General features: G+C 45.2%; 5 protein-coding genes across 8 annotated transcripts; 3 read left to right on the top strand and 2 right to left on the bottom strand.

Moving 5' to 3' along the window:
- Positions 1 to 470: 470 nt before the first annotated feature.
- tgfb1a (transforming growth factor, beta 1a) lies at positions 471 to 6,347 on the bottom strand. The gene is made up of 6 exons (XM_029170686.3): positions 6,020 to 6,347; positions 3,007 to 3,291; positions 2,695 to 2,929; positions 2,293 to 2,443; positions 1,526 to 1,636; positions 471 to 1,444 (listed from the first exon to the last, which is right to left on the bottom strand). The coding sequence occupies exons 1-6, from the start codon at positions 6,345 to 6,347 to the stop codon at positions 1,397 to 1,399; spliced, it is 1,158 nt and encodes a 385-aa protein (XP_029026519.1). The 3' UTR covers positions 471 to 1,396.
- Positions 6,317 to 13,065, top strand: LOC114867747 (cyclin-dependent kinase-like 1). 3 transcript variants are annotated; one of them, XM_029170682.1, is made up of 10 exons: positions 6,317 to 6,444; positions 9,174 to 9,362; positions 9,489 to 9,610; positions 10,293 to 10,365; positions 10,834 to 10,924; positions 11,202 to 11,402; positions 11,727 to 11,809; positions 11,921 to 11,977; positions 12,229 to 12,381; positions 12,583 to 13,065. In XM_029170682.1, exons 1-10 carry the CDS (start codon positions 6,346 to 6,348, stop codon positions 12,676 to 12,678), a joined length of 1,164 nt encoding a protein of 387 aa, XP_029026515.1. In that variant the 5' UTR covers positions 6,317 to 6,345; the 3' UTR covers positions 12,679 to 13,065. The 3 variants fall into 3 exon arrangements, with proteins under 3 accessions (XP_029026515.1, XP_055369822.1, XP_055369821.1); XM_055513847.1 differs by lacking the exon at positions 6,317 to 6,444 and adding an exon at positions 8,625 to 8,755; XM_055513846.1 differs by lacking the exon at positions 6,317 to 6,444 and adding an exon at positions 8,627 to 8,961.
- On the bottom strand, positions 12,784 to 27,812 carry LOC114867744 (cytochrome P450 2F3-like). The gene is made up of 11 exons (XM_029170679.2): positions 27,659 to 27,812; positions 27,342 to 27,472; positions 17,321 to 17,709; positions 17,074 to 17,236; positions 16,616 to 16,765; positions 15,756 to 15,916; positions 15,423 to 15,599; positions 15,169 to 15,310; positions 14,745 to 14,932; positions 14,526 to 14,667; positions 12,784 to 14,360 (listed from the first exon to the last, which is right to left on the bottom strand). Exons 3-11 carry the CDS (start codon positions 17,489 to 17,491, stop codon positions 14,176 to 14,178), a joined length of 1,479 nt encoding a protein of 492 aa, XP_029026512.1. The 5' UTR covers positions 17,492 to 17,709; positions 27,342 to 27,472; positions 27,659 to 27,812; the 3' UTR covers positions 12,784 to 14,175.
- Positions 18,520 to 21,557, top strand: LOC114867746 (cytochrome P450 2G1-like). Of its 2 annotated transcripts, XM_029170681.3 has the most exons (9): positions 18,520 to 18,733; positions 18,864 to 19,026; positions 19,106 to 19,255; positions 19,459 to 19,619; positions 19,735 to 19,911; positions 20,211 to 20,352; positions 20,452 to 20,639; positions 20,740 to 20,881; positions 20,994 to 21,557. In XM_029170681.3, the coding sequence occupies exons 1-9, from the start codon at positions 18,569 to 18,571 to the stop codon at positions 21,173 to 21,175; spliced, it is 1,470 nt and encodes a 489-aa protein (XP_029026514.1). In that variant the 5' UTR covers positions 18,520 to 18,568; the 3' UTR covers positions 21,176 to 21,557. The 2 variants fall into 2 exon arrangements, with proteins under 2 accessions (XP_029026514.1, XP_055369820.1); XM_055513845.1 differs by having other exon boundaries at positions 18,639 to 18,733; positions 18,895 to 19,255.
- On the top strand, positions 23,763 to 26,876 carry LOC114867745 (cytochrome P450 2G1-like). The gene is made up of 9 exons (XM_029170680.3): positions 23,763 to 23,993; positions 24,102 to 24,264; positions 24,352 to 24,501; positions 25,021 to 25,181; positions 25,365 to 25,541; positions 25,651 to 25,792; positions 25,892 to 26,079; positions 26,180 to 26,321; positions 26,435 to 26,876. The coding sequence occupies exons 1-9, from the start codon at positions 23,826 to 23,828 to the stop codon at positions 26,614 to 26,616; spliced, it is 1,473 nt and encodes a 490-aa protein (XP_029026513.1). The 5' UTR covers positions 23,763 to 23,825; the 3' UTR covers positions 26,617 to 26,876.
- Positions 27,813 to 27,938: the final 126 nt, after the last annotated feature.

Below are 27,938 nucleotides of genomic sequence, written 5' to 3'. Positions count from 1 at the left end.
AGCGTGTGTGCGCCGCCCGTTTCATTTTCCATGCAGTCACTGCCCTTAAGTCTGGGACTTAGCGACGGGTCTGGACCTGCTCTCCCCATTCCCAGTACAGCCTGCGAGCTGCCAGTAATCCCCTGAGTACTGAGGGAGAGGGGTGGGGCAGGAAGGGTGGGGGTGGGGGTGCACGGATGCTAAACTAGCGGCTTCAGGTGAAGGCAAAGCCGAGGAGCCGACGGCTCGTCTTCAGCCAGTCGATCAGAAGAATCCTGGCGCGGGCGCCGTTTTCCACGGGAAGCTCCTGCTGGACAGCAAACACACAACCTGCTTTCAAGAAACCAGCCAACGGAGCGTCGTGTGCGTTCACAGCCAGGCACTGGTGTCTAATGGGGCCTCTCCCCTCAGTGTAATTAAAACAAATACACACACTGACATGTGGAAACAGCTCATGTGGGTTTGTTTTGCTCATTGAAGCTTCCACTCGGTAATTTAACACAAATGTTTATTTCTTACAAAGACAAATTCCAAAAACGCTGGTGTATAAAATTACAGTAGACTGAAAAGTGTTTTGTTGTCTTCTTAAATTGTACTAGATGAAATAACTTGAGTTGTGCAAAAGGCATCACACTTCAGATGAAAGAGGCAATAAACTGAGGCTGAACGACCGGGGCAAAAAACGTACACGTCCTTAAGCCACAGCTCTGACAGGGAGCAAAACACGCTGTCATCACTCCTACGATACGGCTTCGACAGGCCTGGAAGGTGACACACACACACACACACACACACACACACACACACACACACACACACACACACACACACAAACACACACACCGTGACAAGAAGCTGGTGGGTTGATAAAAACAAAACGCAGGTAGAAATGATGGACGGTTTCTGTGTAAAGCTGAAACTCCAGGGAGTTTCCCAGGTTGGACTGTCCCCGGGGTCGCCCGCTAGCCCTTAGCCGCGCGGCAGCGTTAGCATCCAGGAAAGCCCCAGCAACCACAGCTTCATACCTGGGAGTTAGCACCTTTAATGAAAAACCTCTTTGGGAACAGAATGCTCTGGTGAAAACAGCTCCGTTGGTCCTGGTCCTTGTTCATCCAGCTTCTTTGGTCGTTGCTGTTCACTAACTAGTTCTGTTCCCAAACATTACATGGCACTTCTATAGAAATCTGTCCATCCAACAAATAAATTAATTCATTTCAAGGCGGACATTTTAGCACTGCAAGGAAAACATATATACATTATACAAACCACGAGGGCCTGTGCTCTGTTTTAAGAGTTCTGGTTGGTTCCACCACAAATATAATTCAATGCTCTGTTGCCTTTGTCCACGTCAGTCTTTGCTTTTCGTCTGTCACCTCTTCTTCTTCTTCTTCTGCCTGTGCAGTGCCATGTTGACTTTTTAGCTACACTTGCAGGACTTGACGATCATGTCGGACAGCTGCTCCACCTGAGGGCGAAGGCCAACAGTGACTTGGTGAGTCGTCCAGCAGCGCTGCTGTGGCGATAGGCTCAGACTAAGGCTACGCACCTTGTGTTGCCTGCCCACGAAGTAGAGGATGGGCAGCGGCTCCAGCGTCTGGGGAACACAGCAGGGCTGGGCAGAGGCTCCAGGGTTGTGATGTTTGTACAGAGCCAGGATCTGGAGCGCACAAACAAGCAAGCAAGCAAGCAAACAAGCAAACAAACAAACAAACAAACAAACAAACAAACAAACAAACAAACAAACAAAGAAACAAACAAAGAAACAAGCAAGCAAGCAAGCAAACAAACAAACACGCAAACATGCAAACAAACAAGCAAGCAAACAAACATGCAAACAAGCAAACAAACAAAGAAACAAGCAAGCAAACAAACAAGCACGCAAGAAAACAAACAAACAAGCAAACAAACAAATTAGAACTTAATCACTGACAGTATAATGTTGCTTCTAGTTGCTGTTAGCTTAGTCACTATAGACAACACGTCTAAATATTCACACTGTATGAACCACACACAATGTAGGAAAACATCCCTGTAGCGTAAACGCTGCATTAATGCTGTTTAACTGAAGCTCATCAGATAACATTCTCCGCCTGTGAGTAACACAAACCACTGCTTAGTGTCTGATGAGCTTCACATTAATCCACTCCTCCAAACGAGCTTGGTGGATTTGAGCAGCACCAATGCGACTCCTTCAGGTGGTTTAATTTGAATCTTCGTGTACATAGGTTCTGAGTGTGAATCTGCTTCAGCGGCCGCAGGAGGAGGTTCTGTCTGCGCTGCAAAGCGTGGCTTCAAAATGAGATGCTTCTGTACCTGAGAGTATTTGTTTTCTGCATTCCAGATGTAGGTGCAGGACCCCATGCAGTAGTTAGCATGGTAGCCTGTTGGCTTATTGATCCACTTCCAGCCCAGGTCCTTCCTGAAGTCGATGTACAAGCTCCGCACACAGCAACTATCGGTTTGGCTGCAAAAGAAACAGATGCGCGACGATTTGCTGTAACACATTTATTAACATTTAACATGCGTCATTATATATAAAGCTACTGAGGAACCTGCTCTGTTTGAACCCCAGTTGTTCGTTTCCACGTCTTTAACCTTCATACAGTACCTTGAACTACGCTTGGCCTGTTTTCGGGGTTAGGGTTGATTTCAGGGCCATTACGCTCCTAGCATCTACCTGATGACGGGATGTTGGGGTTTTTAAAGTGTACTCACGCTGTGCATGTGTCCCTGGTGTCTGTGGAGCGTTTACTGCGTGAAGCGATGTGGCTGCTGCTGTTTCCAGGTATGGACATGGTGAGGATGTAGGGCGGTTGCTTTGACAGCTCCTCTAGCACCGCCGTGTCCCCTCGTCCTTTCCCGATGCCAGAGATGTCGAAGCCAAAGGTTCGTTGACTGCCGCTGTCTTCGCATTCACAGAACAGCCGCAGTTCAAAACCCTTTTTATCCTCTGAAAGACAGAAACGCAGGAAGTCACCCATTGCTCTTTGAGCTCCAAACATTTAGAGTGACTTCAGCAGAGCTCACCGTTCCCCTTCAGCCACTCCTTCAGGGTGGCGGTGACGTCGAAGGACATCCACTTGTTGTCGAAGCCTTTGTCCACGAAGCGGGAGGCGATGTAGCTGGCCGACGAGCCCAGAACGTGGTACAGCTCCACGCGCTGCACAGAAATCACCCAGGTTTTCTTGATGAGCATGCGCAGCTCTGCGCTGGTCAGCAGGCGGGAATCCCCCACGCTCTTCCGTATCTCAGAGAGGTTGAAGAACATGGACACGTTTCGGACCGTCTTCATGTCCACTTGCTCGTTTCCATCTGGCATTAAAAAAGAGGCACATGCTGATATGGAGATTTGACACGTGGTTTGGAAAAACAGGCTGCGCGAGGTGGTGTAATATCATAGACACACATAATAAACTGAAAGATTTTCTGTTTTGGGATGTGGACTGTTCAAAACTACTGTAGAAAATAACACTGTGTGTGGGATAATATTAGAGCAGGGCCGTCAGCTGTCAGCTGCTACTACACACTAAAATACATGGATGTGGAGCAGAGCCTCTGTCGTCGGCTGGTAGAGCACAGGTGAGTCTGTGGCCGTGGTGAGGTGGGTGAACACACAACAAATGAAACGTGACTGTACACATTGTGTATCGCCAGTTGTTTGTCATAATTCTTCACACGCATCATAAAATGGAGCAACTGAGTTCAGAGTTACTCAATAATCACAACTGCAGCCAAACATTCATGGGTCCCAGCTGCTGTAAAGTTGACCACAGAGAGCGCGTTGTGTGCTTCCAGTGGTTCCTACTGCCCATATCATGACAGCAGAACATTCCCCATGCGAAGCCAGATGCAAAGCAGAGCCAAGACATAAATCTACCCGTGGTACATTACAGAGGCTTTAACTGGATGGAGACGTGCAAAGATAAGCGCAGGACAGTGATGAATGAGGGAAATGCCAAGCAGAACGAGGAGCTCGCAGAGCAAAAAGGGAAGTGAAGAATGCCTTTGTGAGACTAGAACTATGACGGGTGGAGTCGGTGAGGTGCAGAGACGCTAGAGATGCGTATCAGTGCAGCCCGGGTTCTGGCCCCGGCCCAGGTCTCGCCTGCCAGAGCTGGGATTCTCTCTGCGGTACCAGGATCCTCCTCCACGTTTACAAAGCTCAACGAGCTGCTGCTTAGCTCGTGTTTCACCCGTTGTACCGCAGCCAGAACTGAAACTGAAAAGAAGTGGTGTGGGGTGTAAAGGGAAATGAGATGACATTTAACTGGTCCAACCCAGTGCAGGCGAAGGTTTAGCTCAAACTATGAATGGAAACACCGTGAACTGGCAGTGATGCACCAAGCGACACCAAGAACGGAAAGTCGGCGTCTCCTGCTCCTTTAAGTAAACTGAGATAAATGTGTTATGGGTTACAGAGGTGTTTACGCAACAGGAAATTAAGTCACTTCCCTTAAACGTGCATTGGCTGCAGTAGCATAATTACAGTAAAGCCTGATCCTCACTTCTACTTTCCAATTAACAGCCCACGTCGTCTCTGGTGGATTATCACTGAACTGTTGATGCCACCGACGCATCTCCAGGTCAGGTTAAACTCCTGCACATAGGGCTGAGGATGGCACCACAGCCATGGGAGGGGGGTTGAATCAGGGCCTATGTGCAGGTAAGCCAGGGACAGCTGTTGTGACAGGTATGGAGACAGCTCTGTAATTACCACAGGGAGGAAGCAGATTCCTGCAGCGGGATAAATACCTGCCTCCCTGATGTCCTCAGCTCCACCCTCACACATCCACGTCGCCGATGCCCCGTTTCCACCTCAGCCTGTATGCTGTGTGACCCGCTACCTCTCTGCTGCACTGGGCGCATTCATTTGGTCTCCTGTTAGTTACGAGGAGTCGGGAGGTGAATTTACATGACCTTATTTCAGACTACAATTAGTGCCTGACACACAAATGCACATGCTGTTTAGTCTCAGGAAGGGGGCGAGTCAAAAAACACAAACCACAAATTGAACAGAATTGTTAATTCGCTTTTTTCAAAGTAGTGGGACGTTATTTTAATCATTCTGTACATCGTGTTTTTGCTTCCCCTAAAAGAACAAAGCTGGATTCTGCAGATGTGCTTCATTGAATAATTGTCAGGGCCTTTACGTGCGTTCATGCTTTTTTCAGAGGTAGGAAACGCATGCTCCCCATGGGCACTGCCTGCACCGGACCTGAGTCACTCCCCATCTCGGTGGCCATCAGCCTGCCTTCCTTCCTGCCGAGCTGCCCTGTCACAAACACGCTGCGAACACGCTGATAATACGCTCAGGAAGCAGCAGAGCAGAGGGACTGGCAGCGGCGGCAGAAAGATATGGAAATCAAATGAAAATGAGGCACTAGAAAGAAAAAAGATATGATGAGCAAGTGTCAGGATGCGCCAGGGGGAACCTTTGCTCATGTTACAGGAAACCCCTGATCCCCGAGGGACAGAGAGGCCAAAATAGAAAATGAAAGGGAGAACCAGCCTAGCAGTTCCTCCGTTCACCCCACTGCTCCTGCAGAACCAAGCCCTCGGTGGTAGACGCGGCTTTGTTCTGCCTCGTGTGCACACTCCTGAGCCCGGTCCAGCCACGGCACTGGCTCGTTTGATGTGGTGGGTAAATGAGGGATAGTGTGGGTGCCTGCCTGCTGGGGCGAGGAGTACGGGCATGCAGAGAACAATGAGGCAAAGAAAGCCAGGCAGAAAATATGTTTATCATAACAGTTTGGGAGACATTGCACAATTACAGCTAATAACCATTTGGCTGAACAAACAGCACTGACTCGTTAAACACAGAGCTAATAAAGCGGCTCAGCGCGTCAGAGATGATGATGATGATGATGATGCTGGGTGGAGATCAGAGGCGCTGCACAAGCTGGACAGGATTAAAGCAGCCTGTGTGTAGATGCTGATTAGTTCCTGTGTCAGCAGCTGCTTCAGCTTTAAGGCCAACGAAAGGTTTACATATATCCCTTCATGTGATCTATCAGCGGTAACAGTAATGTTTGCTACTCACCAGTCATGTTGAACTTGTTCAGCACCTTTGCAAAGTATTCCTCCTCCTCCTGTTCTGTGGAGACCTCCTGCACCTTGACCTGCTGCTCCTTCAGCATCTCCCTGGTGCTGTTGTAGAGGGACAGCAGGGTCGTAGGGATCTCCTCCTTCACCTCGGCCTGATCCGACTCGGGCTCTTTGGGCAAACGCAGCTTGCTGAGGATCTGGCTCCTAATGGCCTCGATGCGCTTTCTCTTGGCCATCTCCAGGTCCAGCGTCTTACATGTGGACATGCTGCTCACAGTCTCCACGACGTAGACGAGCGTGAGCGTCATCAGTGCCAGCTTCATGGTGCCCACGGCGCCTCGCAGCCTCTTAGGAACCCTGGTTCTTCTGACTGGCAGCCTCACGGGACGCTTAACAAGCAGAGACCCACTGCGCACAAAGGTGAGACTGACGCACTGTTCACACCTCAAAACAACTGGAGCAGTGTGTGGAGAAGCCAGGTCTGCTGCCGCGGCGCCTGTGGAACCACTTGCATGTGAGCAGGCTGAGAAAATCCCAGTGGGCAGGAGCGCCAGGCTGTGACTCAGCCACACAGGTAGCAGAGCTGTCAGACGCGCGCAGAGCCGGTGACTCAGAGGAGCAGCAGGCAGCAGCCGGCGACGGGCGGGCGCATGCAGACGTCCCACAGACGGACTGAATGGAAGCCGAGCTGGAGTTCAGGCAACGTGTGATCAGATGACCTCCGGCTTCCTCCTCTCACAGGCTCATTTTAGGGATCCGAGCCACGACTAACTGACGCTTCGCACACAGCTCTGACTACCTCTTTTTAGCAGTAGCAGCATGTGACCCGTGTACAGCTGCTCCTCGTGCTTGCTTCGCAGGCCGTCTCCCTGTCAGTGTCTTCACCGAACGCTGTCCACGCAGCGAGACGCTAAAACGAGTCAGGGACGGACGCCAGAAAAGCCAGCTTCTGTGAATGACTGCACCGTCCACACAGCGACAGCCGCTGCAGCGATCGCACACTCGCCTCTCTATGAATCCATGGCTTTCACCTCCCTCGCGCCCTCGGCTCCGTCTCCTGCTTGTCACAGCTTGCTGGTGACAGAGTGATTTGCGGCCGCTCTGAGCTCGGCCGACGCTTCTCTTCTCTCTCTCTCTCTCTCGCTCTCCTTGGGTTCCTGTTGCTCGTCTAATAGAGCGAGGAGCTCTCCGCCCAGGAAATGAGTCTAACGGCCGCAGTGTAAAACATCTGCTGCCTAACAAAGCTCTGCTGCTGCTGCCTGCCTGCCTTCTGTCCGCATCAGGAAGCCGCTGAATGGCTGACTTTAAAGGCACCAGCTCCCTCACACGCTTCTGGCCAGTGCAGCGGTGGTGACGGACATGTCAACAAGCCTCACACGGCACCAGCGTCTGGCCAAACCACTGCCACACTCACATTTACCTGCTGAATGTGAAGGGCGACGTGTGCCCGGCCTGAGAGCGCAGCCGCCGGGGAAAACTGGGCTAAAAGTAGATCAGTTCAAAGAAAGGGGCGCCAAGGGCCGAGCCCTGTGGTGCACCGTCCCAGGTCTGGGTGCCTTTCAGAGGCCACAGTGTATATTTTCTAAGGGAAGGCTAGAATAAAACAGAGCGGTGGCGCTTTGAGTCCTTTTGTCTGAGAGCTGTGAAACCTGCCACTGCCACGTCTCTGTTGTAGGATACATTTCAGTTTTACAAATGCCTATTGTTCTGCACTCACTGGGGCAGTTTGGAAAAACAAGCTATTCATCATGTGCACTTTAATCAATGATGACATTCATCTTAGGAAACTCTGGACAAACCCCCCTGAAATACCTGCTGTAGTAATGGAAACTGCGATCACCCAACAAAGGTCTGTCTAACGTAACATCCTCATCTCTGATTTCCATTAACGATAAGGAAGTGAAAATGAAATGAGTGCAACGTATGTAAACTACTATTAGTGGGATTAAAGCTGTTTTGATGGTGTTCACTGCCCCCTGGTGGAGAAACGCGACACTGCGTCTTCTTAAGTATTTTAAAACTGAAGAAAATCGTTAGGTTCAATTTGTATATATGTTGTTGTACTTCCTTGACTGTAGTATGTTTAACCAAAAAACAGAAATGCGGTTTAAATATAAACTTGCATTAGTGGAGATGAGCTCAGTCACAACAGGCTATAAATAAACGCCATGATTCATTGTGTAGGACTAAAATAACACCTAATTAGATGAAATCTAACACGCTCACTCACTTTGACAAGGAAGTCGTGGGAGTGTTTTCTTTTTGATGTGTAATAACAAAAGCTTGACTCTGCTGGTGAAACTTATCCATGAGTGGCGAATTAAGTCACGAGCTCAGAGCTCACTGGGTTCAGAACATTTCTACTCGTGTGCCACGGGGCAGAAGATGGTTCTGTCGCTCTGCTACAAATGTGTTTGCCTGAGCTCCAGCTGAACAAACATCAAGTAGCTTAATAGACAGAACACATCTGCTTCACAGAACCAGGATCAAAATGTAACGAAGCAAAGACAGTAGCTCCAATAACCCAGAACAGAACCAGTCAACGAACGTCGTGTCCAGTGGGAGAACTGGCGGACCGGTTCCGTCATTTTAACGAGCGTAGCTCACCTGTCCGCCACCTGTCTCCATGGTTACAACGGGTGTTTTAACCGACGTAGGCTGCTTGGAGAATGGGCGCTCTGCGCATGCGCCGCAGCCGGTTCCCTGCTCTTTTCTGCGCTCTTTCTAACGGGTAAGTTCAACGTCGCAAATGCTCAGCGTCTATGAGCAAACGAGGCGTCGTTTCAGCGCCAGAATGGACCTGGGACGGAGACGCGCAGCGTGTTAGCGAACTGCGCCAAAGGGACACGAGCGCAGCGGGTTGCCAAGGTAGTGAGGACGCGCGCGCAGCGCAGACGAGCACAGAGCGGACGGAGCGACGGATATTAATGCTGCAGAGTAAGGCCAGAATTACTCCTCTACACTGACTTTACCAACTGAAGCCCACGCGGAAAAAACACACGCAGCCCTGCGGACTTTTCACGGACCTGACGCTAAATCCGGCGCCAGCGCGTCGATGAAGACGCAGACAGACAGCGGAGTGCGCGTCTTCACACGGGTTTTCAGTACGCAGGCCTCAACGTCATTACTGCTCCGCTCTCCTTTGACAGGTGACAGCTCCTCAATGCCCAATGGACAAGTATGAAAAGTTGGCCAAAATTGGAGAGGGCTCCTACGGCGTGGTGTTCAAGTGCAGACACAGAGACAGCGGGCAGATCGTGGCCATCAAGAAGTTCGTGGAGTCCGAAGACGACCCGGTCATCAAGAAGATTGCACTGAGAGAAATACGGATGCTGAAGGTGAGGACTTTTCACCACACAAGCACGTAGTTGGACTCGTGTTTCTTCTTTATTGGAGGTGCAGGCGGTCCGTTTCAGAAACCAGGCCTGTGTGACGTTTAACGAAACGCCTTCCTCCGTCTGCAGCAACTGAAGCACGTGAACCTGGTGAACCTGCTGGAGGTGTTCAGGAGGAAAAGACGGCTGCACCTGGTGTTTGAGTTCTGCGAGCAGACGGTGCTCAACGAGCTGGACAAACACCCTCGAGGGTAATATTTAAGCAGTCTGCTTCTGTGGATTGTGTTGAATTATGCATTAAAGATGATCCTTCACCAGCACCACCCGACGCACCGCCTCAAAAACAGCTCAACAAGATGCAGTGGTGCACGACAGCCGAGCATCTCCTCAGGTTCTGATCTGATCCGACGCGTGTGATGCTACGTCTGCTGCCGGTTCATAGAACACCACGCATGCCTCGTTATAAATGAAGCATAAATTCGAATGCAGAGGCCTTTGTCTGAGTGAAGGATCTAAATACTTTCACTGTGGTGAAGGCTGCCTCCTCTTAACACTTTACTGAGGCCCACTGTGTTTATTTGAAGTTCTGCTTATGAGAGGAAGGCAGCGAAAAGGAAGCTGGTGAAGCAGGTTTTTAAAACCGTCAGTAGATTTGCAGGTGACAGATTAACCCGTTTGGGGTTAAAACCGCCCTTTCGTTTGGACGTTGGGTTTTTCCCGCTAACGAAGCCTCGCCGCCGTCGGGGTATTTTTCCTGTTCACATGAGGTCGTCCAGCAGAAACTCTAGCTGCTGCTGAAAACAAAGGCGCTGCTGCTGTTAGAGACAGGCCTGAGGTTACCCAGGTGACACGGGGCCGGTGTAAAGCACATCTTTTCTATGGCTGGAATAATGGATGACTCGCTGATAGACCGCTCTCTTCCTGCTCCCGTAGGGTTCCAGAGGCACAGCTGAAAAGCATAGTGTGGCAGACGCTGCAGGCCGTCAACTTCTGCCACAAGCATAACGTCAGTAGATTTTATTCCCACTGCTTAACCTGCATCTGTCCCTTCCTTTGTATATGTTTGTAACACTCAGCTAAAATGGATTCTCACAGCATTAACAGGTAATGATCTCAGGTAAACATTAGTTCAAGCTGTTTTATGAACTTATGTGATTATTGCTCACAGTCCTGAGATGATAATTAATCCTTCATGTATCTACACAGTAGTTTGCTGGAATAATGTTAACGATCTTAAGTAAGCACTACCTCTTTACTACATAGTTTATACATGTGTATCACTGAGGTCAGTGGCTGCTGGAGCTTTACTGCACTGCATTATAGTGTTAAAATCAGCAGGGGACCGAACACGACCACCTCCTAATGCGACTCCAGCAGCCGTTCTTCCAGGTTCATTTTGGGCTCGTCGTCTCAGTCTAAGCCTCTGTTTGTGCCACGTCCCATAAATCCCTGATCCCGAGCGTGTACGCTGCAGTGCATTCACCGTGACGTGAAGCCGGAGAACATCCTCCTCACCAAGAGCGGCGTCATCAAGCTCTGCGACTTCGGCTTTGCCCGCATTCTGAGTAAGTCATGCAGACAGTGAGCGTGTTTATGTGCATTTAGTGTTAAAGTGCTGCACCTCTAATGACTTATTCAACATGGAACATAAATCAGCTGGTGCCGACGGCCTCCTCACTTTCAGCGCTGCAATGAATGCATTGCTCTGTTTACCCCTGGTGCCTAAGGTTTCAGTGTTGTGTTACCATACATTAGCATGTAGTTATTCAGCGTGTGTTGTAATGCTTTCCAGGCTGTTTAGTTTTCATTATTCAGCATCTAAGTGGGGTGTTGTGTACTCAGCTGGTCCCGAGGATGACTACACGGACTACGTGGCAACCCGCTGGTACCGGGCCCCGGAGCTGTTGGTGGGGGACACTCAGTACGGGCCTCCTGTGGACGTGTGGGCTCTGGGCTGTGTCTTTGTCGAGCTGCTCCACGGGAATCCGCTGTGGCCCGGGAAGTCTGACGTCGACCAGCTCTACCTCATCCGAAAAACACTCGGTACGCTTAATCAGGAGACGTCGATCTGTGGTAAAACAATAAAACATACGATACGATCGATAACATGACTATGGTAAAAAGAACCTTTGGTGGTTTTCATTAGGAATAAGATGCACAAGTTACTTTAAGTCAGCTTTTTTACTTTTGCTGTGACTTTTTTCTGCTGGGCAACTGTCAAAACATTTATGCTCATATTTTGTGAGTTTGTCAAAGTATTCTTGTTGTTTTATTCTGCCAAAACCTGAACTGATGAGATTGAAACTGAAGTTTTCAGGACTTAAGGTTCACAATGCACTTTATTAATTATTGAATATCTGACCTCAGGCGACCTGATCCCTCGTCACCAGCAGGCGTTCCGCTCCAACGTCTTCTTTAGTGGAGTCAGTATTCCTGAGCCTGACACAATGGTACGACTGCTGTTGGCAACGAAAGTTCATGCATAAATGTCATTGTTAGAACTTAATTCAGACGTCATTGACGTGTGCTTGGTGCTCTGTGCCATTTATCTTTAATACCAGGAGCCCTTGGAAAAGCGCTTCTATGGGGCGTCCCCTCATGCCCTTCAGCTTATGAAGGTATCATGTGTGCATGTGTAATGTAACCTAATGTAACCTGATTGATGAACCAGGTATCTGATGCTTTCTGACAGATAAATACTGTATATTATACACAATTGCAGTACAGAACAACTTACAGTAGTTTTACATTTAGTCTTAAAACTGAAGAATCTTTCTGAAAACTCTGGTGTGTGTGTGTGTGTGTGTGTGTGTGTGTGTGTGTGTGTGTGTGTGTGTGTGTGTGTGTGTGTGTGTGTGTGTGTGTGTAGTCGTGCTTGGTGATGGACCCCTCTCTCCGCTTGTCCTGTGAAGAGCTGCTGGAGCTGCCATACTTCCAGGAGGACGGAGGAGCCAACTGGGGCCGTGACAGCGAGCGTCTGGGAAGACGACACGACAAGGGCTCCAGACGCAGACAGCCAGGAGTAAGTACCAGCAGCAAACATCCACAGGACCCCACACACCCCGCTGTAGGATGCCGAAACCCGCTGGGGTCTGTTCTGCGTTACTGTGGTCCAAACGCTTGTCATAAACGTGCAGTTGCTTCCTTACTCCTGCTTCAGTCTGCAGCTTGTAATGATTTCCTATCAAAATGGGATTCCTCTCGTCTCTCCTCTGGTCTCTAGGCTCAGTACCTGCCGCAGTTACCAAATAGCAACATCTCACCAGCACCGGATGTGAAGAAACTGGTAAAGCATAAATATCACCTGCCCAACATCTGAGAAAGCAGCAGGTTTGTGGCTGACCTGAAAATGTGAACTTGTGCTTTGTTTTGTTTTGTGCTATAATTTCAATACAGACCAGTATGAAGTCATGTGTTCTTGGTGTTAGAGTGAAGAAGAGTATTTTATTTCTGTGATCACATATTATTACTTACACAACAGCAACAGTTACATGATAAACAAACAGCAGCCTATTACTAAGAGACATGTACACGTAGTCGCTGCTTAAAACCTTCTTGAACAGTATAGAGCAAAAGTCAGTGTGCCATCACCACTGGGACAAAATGGTTTTCTGGTTTTCTGGCACAGCCAACTGATCCTACCTTAGCTGCATGTATAAAATATGCAATAGATGAAGACAATTAATAAAATACAATTTTAATAGTATTTTACCTTCTGATTATCATTTTTTATGAAATGCATAAACATAAATGTAGCTGTACATGTTGCTCCACCTTCATATCATTATCATCATCAACTATTACGTTTGAGAAGCAAAAGCCAAATAAGTTGAAGCTGTTGTTGGATGGGAGGGGGGGGGGCATAATAATAATATTGTGCATAATACGAGAAGCTGGATGGAATAAAATTTTAAAATATTCCAGGTTCTAATGCACTAAAGCTTTTGCGTTATAGATAATACATGATGTGGAATAGATTGCTAGATTTTAGGAAACTTCAGATAAATGAGGGCACCAGTTCTTTTCCTTTGTGTGGAAACACAAGAGTTAAACACAACACAGTATTAACCACTAAGTAATTTATCCCCCAGCTGTGAATTAATTGATTTGTGCACCTTTAAATTAACCCGGTAGTATGTACAGTATGCGAGAGGTTGTGGTAGTGCTCCATGTGGAAACCATAACAACGCACTGGCATGATGTCATGCGAGGACTGATCCCCTAAGCCTGACATGGACATGTACTCCGCTGCTCCGGCTTGAGACAGTGATACACTGGAACATGCATCAACAAAGTGACAGACTGACACACAGTTTGACCTCGAGCATATCCGACTACTGACAACTCCTTGTTCTACATCCCTGAGCTGAGGGCTGTCAACCAATGGGGCTTCACCAGGGGTTAATAGTCCTGCAACTGACTGATGACTAGGATTTTTGGAAGTTTGACATTTGAAGTATACACAATCAGTTATACTGTGTAATTAACAACAATACCCACCAGAATGTTTGAATCTTTAAGTTTGAGTCCAAGCTACTGCTGCCTGCTCTCAAGGTGACCCCACATGACCCAGACATTTAATTTCAGTGTTTTATCAACTACAGTAGATTTCCTGCAGTGCAGTTATCTGAAAAGTGTAGTTATTAAATTATGAAATGAACAAAACAAATGTGTTTGAAATTTGCATAAGGCATAAGGCATATTGATACAGTATGTGTGGCGTATTGTTTATCAAGATTACAGTAATTTATTGGGCAGTAATGAGTGAGTGGCTTCTGAGCAAATGGTGTCTGGAGTTTCGTAAATTACTACTGTACTACCATCGCGGTGTGGCAATGATCTTATACCTGCGGGGTAAATTGCCAAAGCTGCTGTACTCGGGGCTGAGGTCCACACTGTCACATCCCTCAGGACAAGAGAATGTGAAATTCTGCAAAAGTGACACCCCAAAGAGGAAGATCTCCATGCGAGCGAGCGACTCTCCAACACAAGATCTCTTTCCTGCATCACAAAAAAATGTTGAACATTAGAAAATATATATATATATATATATACAAGATGTAGACAAAACACTGGTCACAGCTCAGGAAAGTTTCTGTTTATTCAGAAGTTTCAACATTAGAAAATACACAGTACAAGAATAAGGAATTCTGATTAATATATTACCTGCAGCAAATGGCAGAAATGCAGGGTTTTTCTTAAAGTTGCCACTCTGGTCCAGGAAGTGCTGAGGATTAAAGGACCACGGCGTTTCCCAGTGTTTCTCTTCCCTCAGCACAGAGTGCAACAAGGGGATGATTAGCGTAGCCTGGTAAGACAACATTTAGAGAGAATGTTAACAGGGCTCAATCTGCATTAATAACTTTTATCATGTAACCAAAATACCTTGGGAATGGTGTAACCCCTGAAAGAGAAGTCCCGTAGCGAGTAGTGAGGGAGGCTCATTGGGATGATATCCATAAAACGCTGAACTTCATGGAGGACTGCGTCTGTGAAGGGCAGGGCCTTCCTGTCCTCCATGCTAGGACAGCGCTGCTGTGCAATCACAGAGTCAATCTCCTGCTGCATTTTCTCTTCAGAAATGGGAAATATAATTCAGTATAAGAAAAAATAATTGATTGCTGCAAAAACACTAAAAATTGTCTAAAATATGAAAGTTCTCAAATCAGCACAATCCTCTAACAGAAGTTTAGAATGATCATCTGTTTGTAGCCAATGACACGTCAAGGACTACACTAAACCTGCATTAAATGGTAATTAAAACAACTGAATAAACTGTGTCTGTTGTTTCCCACTGGCTGTGACTCACCCTGGATTTTGGGGTATCTGACCAGAACGTTTAGCATGAATCTGATGGTCGAGCTGGTGGTTTCTGTTCCTGCCAGATACAGGTTGAGCATTGTTGACACCAAGTTGTCAAAGTGGAACTCAGATGTGGGAATGTGTTTTTCCTAAATAGACAAAATGAGCCATTTTACAGACATGGCAGTAGAACAAGACTAGAAACACTAACATGAAAATGAACCCTTAGTTTTCTGAGTTTATGGTTAAAGGACGTCGTACCTCATGGTGTCTAATGAGGAAACAGTCGATGTAATCTCTAGGGGAGTTTGGGTCAAGGGTTTCCTGATGTTCCTGGATTTTTTTCACAATAAACTCTCTCAGCACTTCAATTCTGGCAAAAAGTTTGTGATGTTGACCTGGCAGCCTTTCCATAATCCAGGGGAAGACATTATACGTCTGTTATGGGAATAGAAACAGATCTATGACTAACATGTCCCACTTCTGCTTGTCAGCCAAATAAAATATACCCACCAACATTTTGGGTGTACAAAGGTAGAATGTACAATGTACAAAAGGTACAATAACAACACTGTCAGCCCCTCCGGCAATTACCTGACCCCAGGGACTGCTGAAAAACCTCAGCATTTCAGAAATTGTCTCCAGAAGAGAGAGGAAGTGGTCGTCATCATATCTGAAGCGTTGACCAAACACCAAGCAGCAGATCACATTGGACACAGTGCAGCTCAAGAAGTAGGTTGGGTCAAAGGCTTCAGCTAGATCAGACAGGACACAGGTTGATAAATGATCAGTGTTACCTAAAAAAGTTACAATCATCCACTAAGTAGTATTTGTACAGTACTGTAAGAACAGCATGGGAGTGTACTGAATGAGTCAATTAAAATTTATTCATGAAGTAAAAAATACTGAAGTCCGGTTAAATCATTTTGAGCTACAAGCTGAAAACATACACATCCCTGCCACGTTTGGGTTCTAACAATAAATGATTAGTCAAAAATTACTATTTTCATCATATTAACACTCAAACCCTTCATGGGCAAGTGGCTTCAGATGGATTCGCTGGGCAAGGCAGTCGTCCACATACGTAAGGTTAATTAGTCAGTTTTACACTAGAAGTTGTTCCCATATTAAGTGGCCTAAAAGCCTTTTACTGGCACTGCTTGAATACTGATTATTGTTAAAGGTTCACTCTTTACTTTACTTTACTTTAACTTTACTTTAGAACTAATGTGCACAAACGGCAGGTTTTGTAACAGTGACTTGGCGTAATTGCACAACAGATGCTGGAGGGCGGGGCTGATCACAGCAGAGAGCGGTGGAGCTGGAAATGTGGCTGAGCAGAGCAGGGTGGACTGTCCTGCTCTAAAGCTTTGGTTTGTTGGAACAAATACTACTTAAATACAAAGTATTTATACCCAATTCTCCATCACTCACTCAGAGTCATTCTAGCACACCTTTGGTTTCATTAATGCGAGCCACCAGATGCCGGCCCTCCTCCTGGATCCATTCCTCCATCCTCTTGCGTCCCATCCCAAAGTCTCTTAAAGTTGTTAGGGTGAAGCGTCGCAACTGCTGCCAGCGCTCCCCATTACTGACCGCCAGACCTTTGGATATATAGAAAGTACTGTGGGAGAAACCTACGGCTGCACAAAACAAACAGGCAGCTTGTTGCCAAGAATTACAGCTTGTGACATGCAGTAAAAACTGGGTGAAAAGTGTGATCAAAAAGCAAATAAGACAAAAAATAAAGCATTGTATTACTATGCAGCTGAAACACAACTGTTGATGACTAGTACAAATCAGAACAAATTAAGGCCAGATGATTAAACCAATGACAGAGAATATACTAAAATAAAAGATTAAGATTTACCTACTTTAATGTCCTATTCATGTCCCAATATTCCCACCTTACCGTAGCCTCTGGTGGCTCTGATCAGCAAAGGAAGAGGACCTCTGCCAGTGAAGTCATCTGCTTGGTCCACCAGCGCCTCCTTCACAGCGTCGTAGCCCACCAGAACCACGGTGCGCTGGCGGCCCAGATACACAGTCAGCACAGGGCCATACTTTTCACTGAGCTGGAGGGGAAACAGAGCAGTGATCAAGCAGAGATCTTGCTGAGGCTGCAGGAGAAGTAAACAAATACATGTAGTCGCCTGTACCTGTGACAGAGTTTTAAATGGAGCCCTTTTGTCCAGCTGCAGCAGGTTTCCAACAACAGGCAGGGCAGCGGGTCCTGGGGGCAAACGAAGCGTTCTCCCGCTCCTCAGGCTCAACAGCCACAGCAGAGCAATGATTAGCCCCGTTAAAATCAGTGTGCAAAAGAGCTCCATAATAATAACACAGGGAGTATGCAGCACTGGCCTCTGCAGCCGACTAAAGGTCCAAGTCTTCAGGTAGATCAACTGGTAAACACACACACGGCTGGTAGAGCAACCCTTCCCCTCCTCTCTGCGCTGTTTTTCAGATTTACGCTGAGCGGGGGGGCGGGGACACGTAGTGAGCCAGAGGAACTCCAGCCTTCTACCCTCAGCTGCTGGATCACTGCAGTCTGGGTAAAGAGAGAGAGTTTGTTAAAAACAAACACTATCAATAATCCATTATCCAAGGCAGGAATAAAAATGTAAAAAAATTATGATGTGTTTTCAATTGGAGCGTTAGCTGTTAGCGCTCCCTGACATGACTCAACCTTCAGACCTCTGGTGTCCCTGTTTCTGGCAGCGTTGCCGTTGGAAGCCTGAGCAGTGTTTAATGTGTTCCAGCTGCCGACACAGTCAGTCATTTTCAGTGCAGCAAACCACAGGGATCCATATTCAGCAGCAGCAACGTTACTTATTTATCCTGACTTCATTTCTACCTCTAGTCTTTATTATTACTGCTGCCACTGCATTATTATTCTAGTCTCCCCTGCGAATATCCATTTTCCACACATTCCTATTTGTTATTTTTATCTAATTTCTAGCTTTTTATCGTCTTTTTATTGCTATTCGCTGTACACTGCAAATAAAGTATCAAAGGACATGGAAACATGTTTTCCCCACTTCACCTAATAAAAACTTCAACATGACACCATCATATGACTCAGACTTTACTCTTGTCAATTACGTTTTAAAATCGTAATCTTTTTCTGGCAGCAGCGTTTGCAAACTACCGAGTTTTTTACCTTTATGATATTTTATAGTTTTAAATTTTTGCTTCGCACTAACTTTAGGTCCATAAAATGTAATAAACAGAACAAGGTGGAGGTGTGTCCCATTGTTTAACTCTGACCTGAACCTGCATTATTGCCAAACACTGTACATGTTACTCTTAAATGATTAGCTGAGGCCACAGTAAAGCAAGTGGACTCAGTTAGTTTAAGAGGCACCTGCTGATCAGTGTAGACACCAGAAGACCGCGAGGACAGCGTCATGGACCTTTCTGCTACAGTGATACTAGCAGGGCTGATCCTAGTCCTGATATGGTTCAGTGTAAAGAGTAGGAAGCACCGTTTGCCTCCAGGGCCCTTTGCTCTGCCTCTCATAGGAAACCTGCCACAGGTGGACAAACATGCACCTTTTAAGAGCTTTCTCAAGGTGAGTCCAGTAACTGGTTGTTGCATTAGTCACATTGTTGTTTTTGTTTTATTCTTGCTTTGAACAGCGAGTTACTTTCCACACTGTAGGTTTGCTCATATACATTGTGTAACAGCATCCCTTTTTCTAGTTCAGTGAAACCTATGGTCCTGTGATCACAGTGTACCTGGGTTGGAAGCGGACGGTTATTCTGGCAGGATATGAAGCAGTGAAGGAGGCTCTGGTGGACCAGGCAGACGACTTCGCAGGCAGGAACCAAGCAGCACTTGCACTCAAATTAAACAGAGGCTATGGTAACACACGACATCTCAAATCATGCCTGTCAAATCATCCCTTATGCATCAGTCCAATTTGGTCACATTATATTACCAGGTTTGATAATCAGCAACGGGGAGCGTTGGCGCCAACTTCGCCGTTTCACTCTGACCACTTTAAGAGACTTTGGGATGGGACGTAAAGGGATGGAGGAGTGGATCCAGGAGGAGAGCAAACACGTTAGGGATCACATAGAAATGTTCAAAGGTGTGTTGTTGTGAAAGTGCATTATGGGTGACTTAAAATCACATTCAGTCCAGTTCAACTCTACAACTGAAACTAATGTACAGTAATTGCTATAATGAATACAACGATATAGATTAGATTCATGGACACTTTTACTTTTACACAAAGTAAAATGAACACACACACAGTAAGTAAGTAACATCTTTTTTCTTCTTTTCCTCCAGCAAAGCCCTTTGACCCGACATTCCTGCTGAGCTGCAGCGTTTCTAACGTGATCTGCTGCTTGGTGTTTGGCCAACGCTTCAACTACAAAGACAAAGAGTTCCTACGTCTCCTCAACATTATTTCTAGTGTGGTTACGTTTAGCAGCAGCCCTCAGGGTCAGGTTTGTCTATGTGGGCATCAAAATATCAGTTGGCAGCACACAAACAAAAAATGTATTCTAATAATGACATGACGTCATGGGAAACAAGGCTGCAGCATGTGTTTCTCTCCCACAGATATACAACATCTTTCCTTGGCTAATGGAGCGTCTTCCTGGACGCCATCACAGCCTTTTCCTTGAGACTCTGGAGGTGAAACGGTTCGTTGAGATGAAGATCAGAGAGCACAAAGAAACTCTGGACCCCAGCTCCCCGAGAGACTACATTGACCGCTTCCTCATCCAAACCAGTCAGGTTGGACACAACTTCACAATCACTATATTTAATTGTGTTCATGGATCACATTGGCATTTACTTTCGTTGTTGAGTGTTTTGTTGGTCTGGCAATGACTCCTTTTCAACAGATGTCCATTCTTGTGTTTAGTCATGTGAATAATTGAAAACTTCTGAAGGGCTTTACCCCTAAGTGTGTTTTAAAACTTAATTGGCTGTTATTTTGCATTTTTAAGTAAAACTGTGATCAATTTCTTCCTTGTTGTAAATTGTGTCTCTGTTGCACACCTATAACGCAATTTACCAATTTGTCTCCTTAGGAAAAGAACAATCCTACAACTGAATTCAATCATGACAACTTGGTAATTACAGTGATGAATCTGTTCCTGGCGGGAACTGAAACCACCAGCTCCACCATCAGATATGGCCTCAGTGCCCTGATTAAATACCCAAACATCCAGGGTAGGTGCCCCAACAAGACACAGTACTTTTAACTTACCACCTATTTAAGTGCATCATGTCTCTCAACACAATCAAATATGTTTTCTTTGCTATGTCCAGAAAAAATGCAGCAGGAGATTGACACAGTGATTGGAAAGGAGCGCTGCCCCAACATGGAGGACAGGAAGTCCCTCCCCTTCACAGATGCTGTCATTCATGAGGTTCAGCGTTACCTGGATATTGCTCCTTTCAGTGTCCCTCACTATGCGCTCAAGGACATCTCCTTCAGGGGTTACACAATCCCCAAGGTATTGTCAATATAAACTATCCTTATCGCCAGACAGTCTGGAAGGTTGCAGGAGTTCATCTGGTATAGAGGTTTCTAAAAGGGCGTTATCGTCCCAACAGGACACTGTGATTCTGCCATTGTTGCACTCTGTGCTCAAAGAGGAAAAGCAATGGGCAACACCCGGGTCCTTCAACCCCCAGCACTTCCTGGACCAGAATGGCAACTTCAAGAAACATCCTGCATTCATGCCGTTTTCTGCAGGTAAAACACAGGAGCAGCTGTGTTTCCATTGATCTAACTGAGGGCTTTAACATCTTAATTGCTTCATGTTGTTCAGTAAGGTGATGCTTTGTTTGTGGTTGCATCCCTGCAGGAAAGAGAGCGTGTGTTGGGGAAGGTCTGGCTCGTATGGAGCTGTTCATCTTCATGGTGTCTCTGCTGCAGCATTTCACCTTCTCCTGTGCTGAAGGCCCCGACAGTATTAACCTCAATCCAGAGTACAGCAGCTTTGCTAATGTTCCTCGCAGGCATGACATCATCGCTACCCCACGGTGACAAAACAGTGGACAGTTTGTTGCTTAGCCACTTAATCATTCACAAACCTTAATCTGGATTTAGATAACCTATTTTGAAAAAAAGTCTTTACACAGTCAGGTATTGATGTATTGTAATTATTCCCTTAATTTAAATATTTTGTCAGTTAATTTTTCTGCAGAAAAAAAGTTTGTTACTAGAAATGATTCACATATGAATCTCTTTACTGATCTCTTTAACCTGCTGTGTATATTGTGTAATTTTACACATTTTATCAGAAGAACAGAAGTTTATGAGGATGAGGTTCACATTTAGGCACAATGTCACCTGACTACCCTCTAATATACACATTGTACTGATGTCAGACACTTGTACTAATCAATAAATAGTATGGACACTGGAGAAATGAGTGTTTCATAAAGACAGCATTGCTGTCATTGTCAAATAAACTCTAGAATATGATTTATGCTATCAATATCCGTGCCCAATGTTATGGGGCACCATATTTTGTGTTATTTTAGTTCATGTATTGTGTAATTTTGTTGGTGGGAAATATTGGTATTAATATTGTACAGTAAGTGTGCTTGCATCTTTTTGGTATGGGCAATGTCGATGATATGGGAAGATAAAAATGTAATATGAAAGGGGGTAGGATTAAATAAGTATAACTTCTTTCAAGGTTCAAAAAAACTTCATTAATCCCAGTGGGAAATTATTTCACACACTTTGATCGCTGTCAGTTGGAGGAACACACAAGAAGGTGGGGAGATTAGAAATAAGAATGCCAACACATCTACACACACTCACATCTAATTACTAGCCAAAGTTTTATTATACATGTTATTGCATGGATGAGGATCAACCCTTACAGACAGTGGAGCAGTTGTACAGGCTGATGGCACCGGTAGGAAGGATCTCCACTGGCGTTCTGTGGAGAACCTAATACTGATCAGCCTCTGGCTGAAGGTGCTCCTCAGTCCAGCCACTGTGTGGGGGTGGAGGTGTTGTCTATAGAGAGGAGCTGGACCAGCATCCTCCTCTCAGATACAGCATGTAGGGGGTCCAGCTCCACCCCCAGAACAGAACCAGCCCTCCTGATCATTTTGTCCAGTCTGTTACTGTCTGCTACATTCATGCTGCTGCCCCACAGACCACAGCCTAAAACACTGGACCCACAGACTCACAGAACATCCTCAGCATGGAGCTGCAGACGTTAAAGGACCTGAGCCTCCTCAGGAAGTACATCCTGCTCTGAGCCTTTTGTTCACAGCTGACGAGTTCTTTTTCCAGTCCAGTTTATTGTCCAAGTACACTCCTGGGTATTTGTGCTCTGTCACCACCTCCACCTCTTCAATCACCAGCTCTTTAGTTTTACTGATGTTCAGTTTAAGGTGGTTCTGTCCACACTAGTCCACCACAGCCTGGTACTCTGTGACATCACCACCCTGGATATGTCCTACAATAGCAGAGTCATCGGAGAACTTCTGGAGATGACAGGACTGAGTTGTACCTGAAGTCTGAGGTGTACAGGGTGAAGAGGAAAGGAGACAGAACTGCTTCATAGCATGGAGTCACCTTTCAAGCATGCAATATGTGATCTATAGAGATGAACAAATTATTATTTATTACCATGTACTGATTTTCTTTTATATTTACATGCTTGAAATAAATATTAAATTAAAATAATTTTAATTTACATTTGAAATTGTGTTTTAGTTTGGCATCTAAGTAAACAAAACCGTGAATGAAAATGTATTGTTTACTACACTAGCCGGCTCCTAAAAGAGCTTGTTTGAGTAACTAACTCTGTCCTGGGTGACATTACTGCCCATTAATTCATTTCAAACAATTCTTTTTTTATTCTTTTGCTATCACAAACTTTAGACACATGGTGGCAGCAGTGTGTAACCACTAACTACACACAGAAACAAACTTGTGAGCACACTCTACTAGGTTTTTTTTTTTTGAGAAGTAGAGGGGTAGTAGAGGGGTAGTTAAACTAAAGTGCAAACACTTTAGTTTAACTAAACAATTACCGGCATTTAATCAATAACACACTTTCTTAGTTTGCTTATCACCTTTAACTACTACTATAGACAATATTCAGAGGTCTGATGAAAATAAGAAAATGAAAGTAAACCCAAAACAAGTTCTTTCTACCCGGGAAGTTTTTCTTCCTTAATGGTTAGTCTGAGCTTATCTGTCAGGAGACGTTGACGCTGGGAACTTTTGGTCCTCGCGTGTCACACACTCCGGTGCGCGTCTGTCAATATATGTTTATCCTGACACAGTATGAACAACACACCTAGACACAATTCGGTGTGTGTGATTAGAAGTAGCTTGAAGTGTGTAGGTATAGGAGGCGATGAAGGGAAGCAACAGCTGTTGACATAAGCTCCAAGTTGTTACGTCCATTTTTTTAGCTTCTTTATCTCTGTCGCTTGATATGGGATATGTGTCAGAGAAAATGGTAGATAACGGTTCAATAATGCACAAAGGTAACACATGTGGTTTACCTCTGTCCTAATGCTGCTCTGTTGCCATCAGTCTGTTAAATATCAACTAAGAGAAAAAAAATCCGATGGATTCAATTACAGTACACTGTGCAGTCGGTGAGTATAAGAGGGATCGTTAATCAGTGTGGACACTAGAAGACCGTGAGGACAGCGTCATGGACCTTTCTGCTACAGTGATACTAGCAGGGCTGATCCTAGTCCTGATATGGTTCAGTGTGAAGACCAGTAGGAAGCACCGTTTGCCTCCAGGGCCCTTTGCTCTGCCTCTCATAGGAAACCTGCCACAGGTGGACAAACATGCACCTTTTAAGAGCTTTCTCAAGGTGAGTCCAGGAGCCTGTTTAATTTTTTAATTGTACTGAAGTTGAATTTTATACAGAAACACGTCTGCATAGTTTCATTTTAAAAAGACTTTTCTATGTCTGCCATAGTTCAGCAAAACCTATGGTCCTGTGATGACAGTGTACCTGGGGTGTCAGCGCATGGTGGTCCTTGTAGGATATGACGCAGTGAAGGAGGCTCTGGTGGACCAGGCAGACGACTTTACAGGCAGAGGACAAGCACCGTTTGCACTCAAAACAACCAAAGGCTATGGTAACACAACATACTTTCATTATCAAAAGGTTTTGTGTATGTATATATCCGACTTTTAATCAATAACCAAATATTTAATATCGCCAGGTTTGATAATCAGTAACGGGGAGCGTTGGCGCCAACTTCGCCGTTTCACTCTGACCACTTTAAGAGACTTTGGGATGGGACGTAAAGGGATGGAGGAGTGGATCCAGGAGGAGAGCAAACACGTTAGGGATCACATACAGACATTTAAAGGTGTGTTGTTTATTATTGATGCCAGATGAAGTAATGGAAGATGTTTATAAGAGAGCCTTGTTTTACATTATCTGTAGTAAAAAAAACACAAGGGGTGGGACTAAACTTAGCAGCCAATAATTACTTTAAGACTTCACTGCACAGAAATGTTGTTGATAACAAACATATGATGTAAAATAACTAATCAGAAACTAAAGTAGAAACATGATCTGTGTTTATCTCTGGACCAGTTGAACTTCAGGTCCTTCCTCTGACAAAAAGTTGTCAAGTTGAGACATGAAATGTTAAATAAAATAGTTTTTGGTCATCATTTGTTTACATCCTTGGATTTGTGTTGAAATAATTCTCCTATAAACATTAAGGTTGTAGCACTATTGTGTCAGGTTTAGCCATGAAAACAACATAAATATGTCAACAATGTCACCTGACTGGCTCCTTTAGTCCCATCATATGCAATTGTAAAAGCAAAGGTAGCGTAGCGTCTAGACACTCTCCTAACTGTGATATCGTCTCCTCCAGCCAAGTCTTTTGACCCAACATTCCTGTTAAGCTGCACCATCTCTAACGTGATCTGCTGCTTGGTGTTTGGGGAGCGCTTCGACTATGAAGACAAGCAGTTCCTGCGTCTCCTCTACATCATATCCGAAGCTGTAAAATTTGCCAGCAGCCCCTGGGGTCAGGTAGGAGCAGGTCACAGTCGGTGGCTGATGGTCTTTTGGCGACTGCTAATGGTTCCATAGTGTGTACTTACTGCATGCAATGTTAAATGCATGTTATGTAAACACGCTCCTTAACACGATATTTACAACTATGTCCCAGCGGACCAAACACATTTCTACATGCCATGTGTCCCCCTCACACAGATGTACAACCTCTTTCCCTGGCTAATGGAACGTCTGCCTGGACGACATCACAGCCTTTATGCGGAGATTCAGGAAATGAAAGCGGTCATTGAGAAGAAGATCCAGGACCACAAGGAAACACTGGACCCCAGCTCCCCGAGAGACTACATTGACTCTTTCCTCATCCGAATCGATCAGGTTGGACTGTGAAGGGCCATTTGTTAGCTTTAAACACATCACATTGTGAACATACAGTTTACAGTGTAATTAAATAATTAAAACACAATTTACCAATTTGTCTCCTCAGGAAAAGAACAATCCTACAACTGAATTCAATCATGACAACTTGGTAATTACAGTTCTGAATCTGTTCCTGGCGGGAACTGAAACCACCAGCTCCACCATCAGATATGGCCTCAGTGCCCTGATTAAATACCCAAACATCCAGGGTAGGTGCCCCAACAAGACACAGTACTTTTAACTTACCACCTATTTAAGTGCATCATGTCGCTCAACACAATCAAATATGTTTTCTTTGCTATGTCCAGAAAAAATGCAGCAGGAGATTGACACAGTGATTGGAAAGGAGCGCTGCCCCAACATGGAGGACAGGAAGTCCCTCCCCTTCACAGATGCTGTCATTCATGAGGTTCAGCGTTACCTGGATATTACTCCTTTCAGTGTCCCTCACTATGCGCTCAAGGACATCTCCTTCAGGGGTTACACAATCCCCAAGGTATTGTCAATATAAACTATCCTTATCGCCAGACAGTCTGGAAGGTTGCAGGAGTTCATCTGGTATAGAGGTTTCTAAAAGGGCATTATCGTCCCAACAGGACACTGTGATTCTGCCATTGTTGCACTCTGTGCTCAAAGAGGAAAAGCAATGGGCAACACCCGGGTCCTTCAACCCACAGCACTTCCTGGACCAGAATGGCAACTTCAAGAAACATCCTGCATTCATGCCGTTTTCTGCAGGTAAAACACAGGAGCAGCTGTGTTTCCATTGATCTAACTGAGGCCTTTAACATTTTAATTGCTTCATGTTGTTCAGTAAAGGTGATGCTTTGTTTGTGGTTGCATCCCTGCAGGAAAGAGAGCGTGTGTTGGAGAGGCTCTGGCTCGTATGGAGCTGTTCATCTTCATGGTGTCTCTGCTGCAGCATTTCACCTTCTCCTGTGCTGAAGGCCCCGACAGTATTAACCTCAATCCAGCGTACAGCAGCTTTGCTAATGTTCCTCGCAGGCATAACATCATCGCTACCCCACGGTGACAAAACAGTGGACAGTTTGTTAATGCTTAGTCTCTTGATCGTTCACAGACTTGAATCTGGATTTAGATAACCTATTTTTTTAAACAATTCTTGATCAAAATTTACAGTCAGGTATTGATGTATTGTAATTATCTTCACTTAAATATTTTAATGTCAGTTCATTGTTCTGCCAAAAAAATCCAACTACTCTCCAATATACTGTACACCTTGTACTGACACTGTTCAGACACTTGTATTAATCAATAAATATTTTTAATTTACATTTGAAATTATGACATCTTTGTAAACCCAAGCTTTGAATGATAATGTAATGTTTGCTAAACTAGCCAAAACCTAAAAGAATGCACTTGTTTGAGTCATACACTCTGTCCTGGCTGACATTACTGTCCATTAATTCATTTCAAACAATTATTTTGTTCGCCACCACAAACCTTGAGTACAAGGTCGCAGCACTTTGTAAAATTAAATTATTGAGGCATATGAATGTTAGTAAACTCTGGACAAAACCCACTTCATTACACTTGAGTTTTTTATTTTGTACGACTGGAGAGCGGCCAGAGAGGCAGCATCCATCAATACACAATCTTGGCAAAACTGTAACAATTAGAGATGTTTCATGTGTGACTATATCCACCCAGGTGTTCGGAAGTGACGTCACAGCCACATTAAAAATAAAAACATGTCTAGGTGGAAGTTACTGCCTACACGAACAACGAAGCACTTACGTGTTATCAGTGCTCACAAACCCCTGGAGCCTTCACTTAAACACATCAGACCACGGAGCAGGGTGAAGACTGATCAGGTGGAGTGACTGACACCTGGTAGAAGTTCTTAGAAGGATTCCTCGTCGTTTCCCCTGATCAACAAGCTCATTTTAGATTTGCATAAACTGACAACATCAACATAAACTAACAACACACATGAATATGATCCAGTATTGTAGTCAAGCAGGAGCTAGCTAATACTATTTGTGGGCTAATTCCGATTAGCATCTAATTTTTTAACTTTCTGGCTGAAACAGAAGCTACTGGCAGATATTTACCCCTTGAACGCCTTCATGTGTCCGTTACAACGAGGGCAAGTCTCATAAATCACAGAAAAAGGCTAAATACCAATTTCGACAACTTTGAAATAGTTTATCTGTTTCTTAATGGCTCTTCTTGCTAATTTAAACTTTCAGCTACGGGGGCGCCTTTAGCCAACTAGCATTTCAATTAACTTTATTAACAATTGACAAATAATTTTTATAATAGAATTTTTTTTTATTTTATTGAAACACTCATTTTTCCCGCCTACAGTTAAATGTTTACATTTGGCTACAT

Source organism: Betta splendens, chromosome 13 (genome assembly GCF_900634795.4).
Source record: "Betta splendens chromosome 13, fBetSpl5.4, whole genome shotgun sequence".
Taxonomy (NCBI): Eukaryota; Metazoa; Chordata; class Actinopteri; order Anabantiformes; family Osphronemidae; genus Betta; species Betta splendens.
Note: the sequence above shows the minus strand (reverse complement) of the source record. Positions and strands in the feature narration are given on the sequence as shown.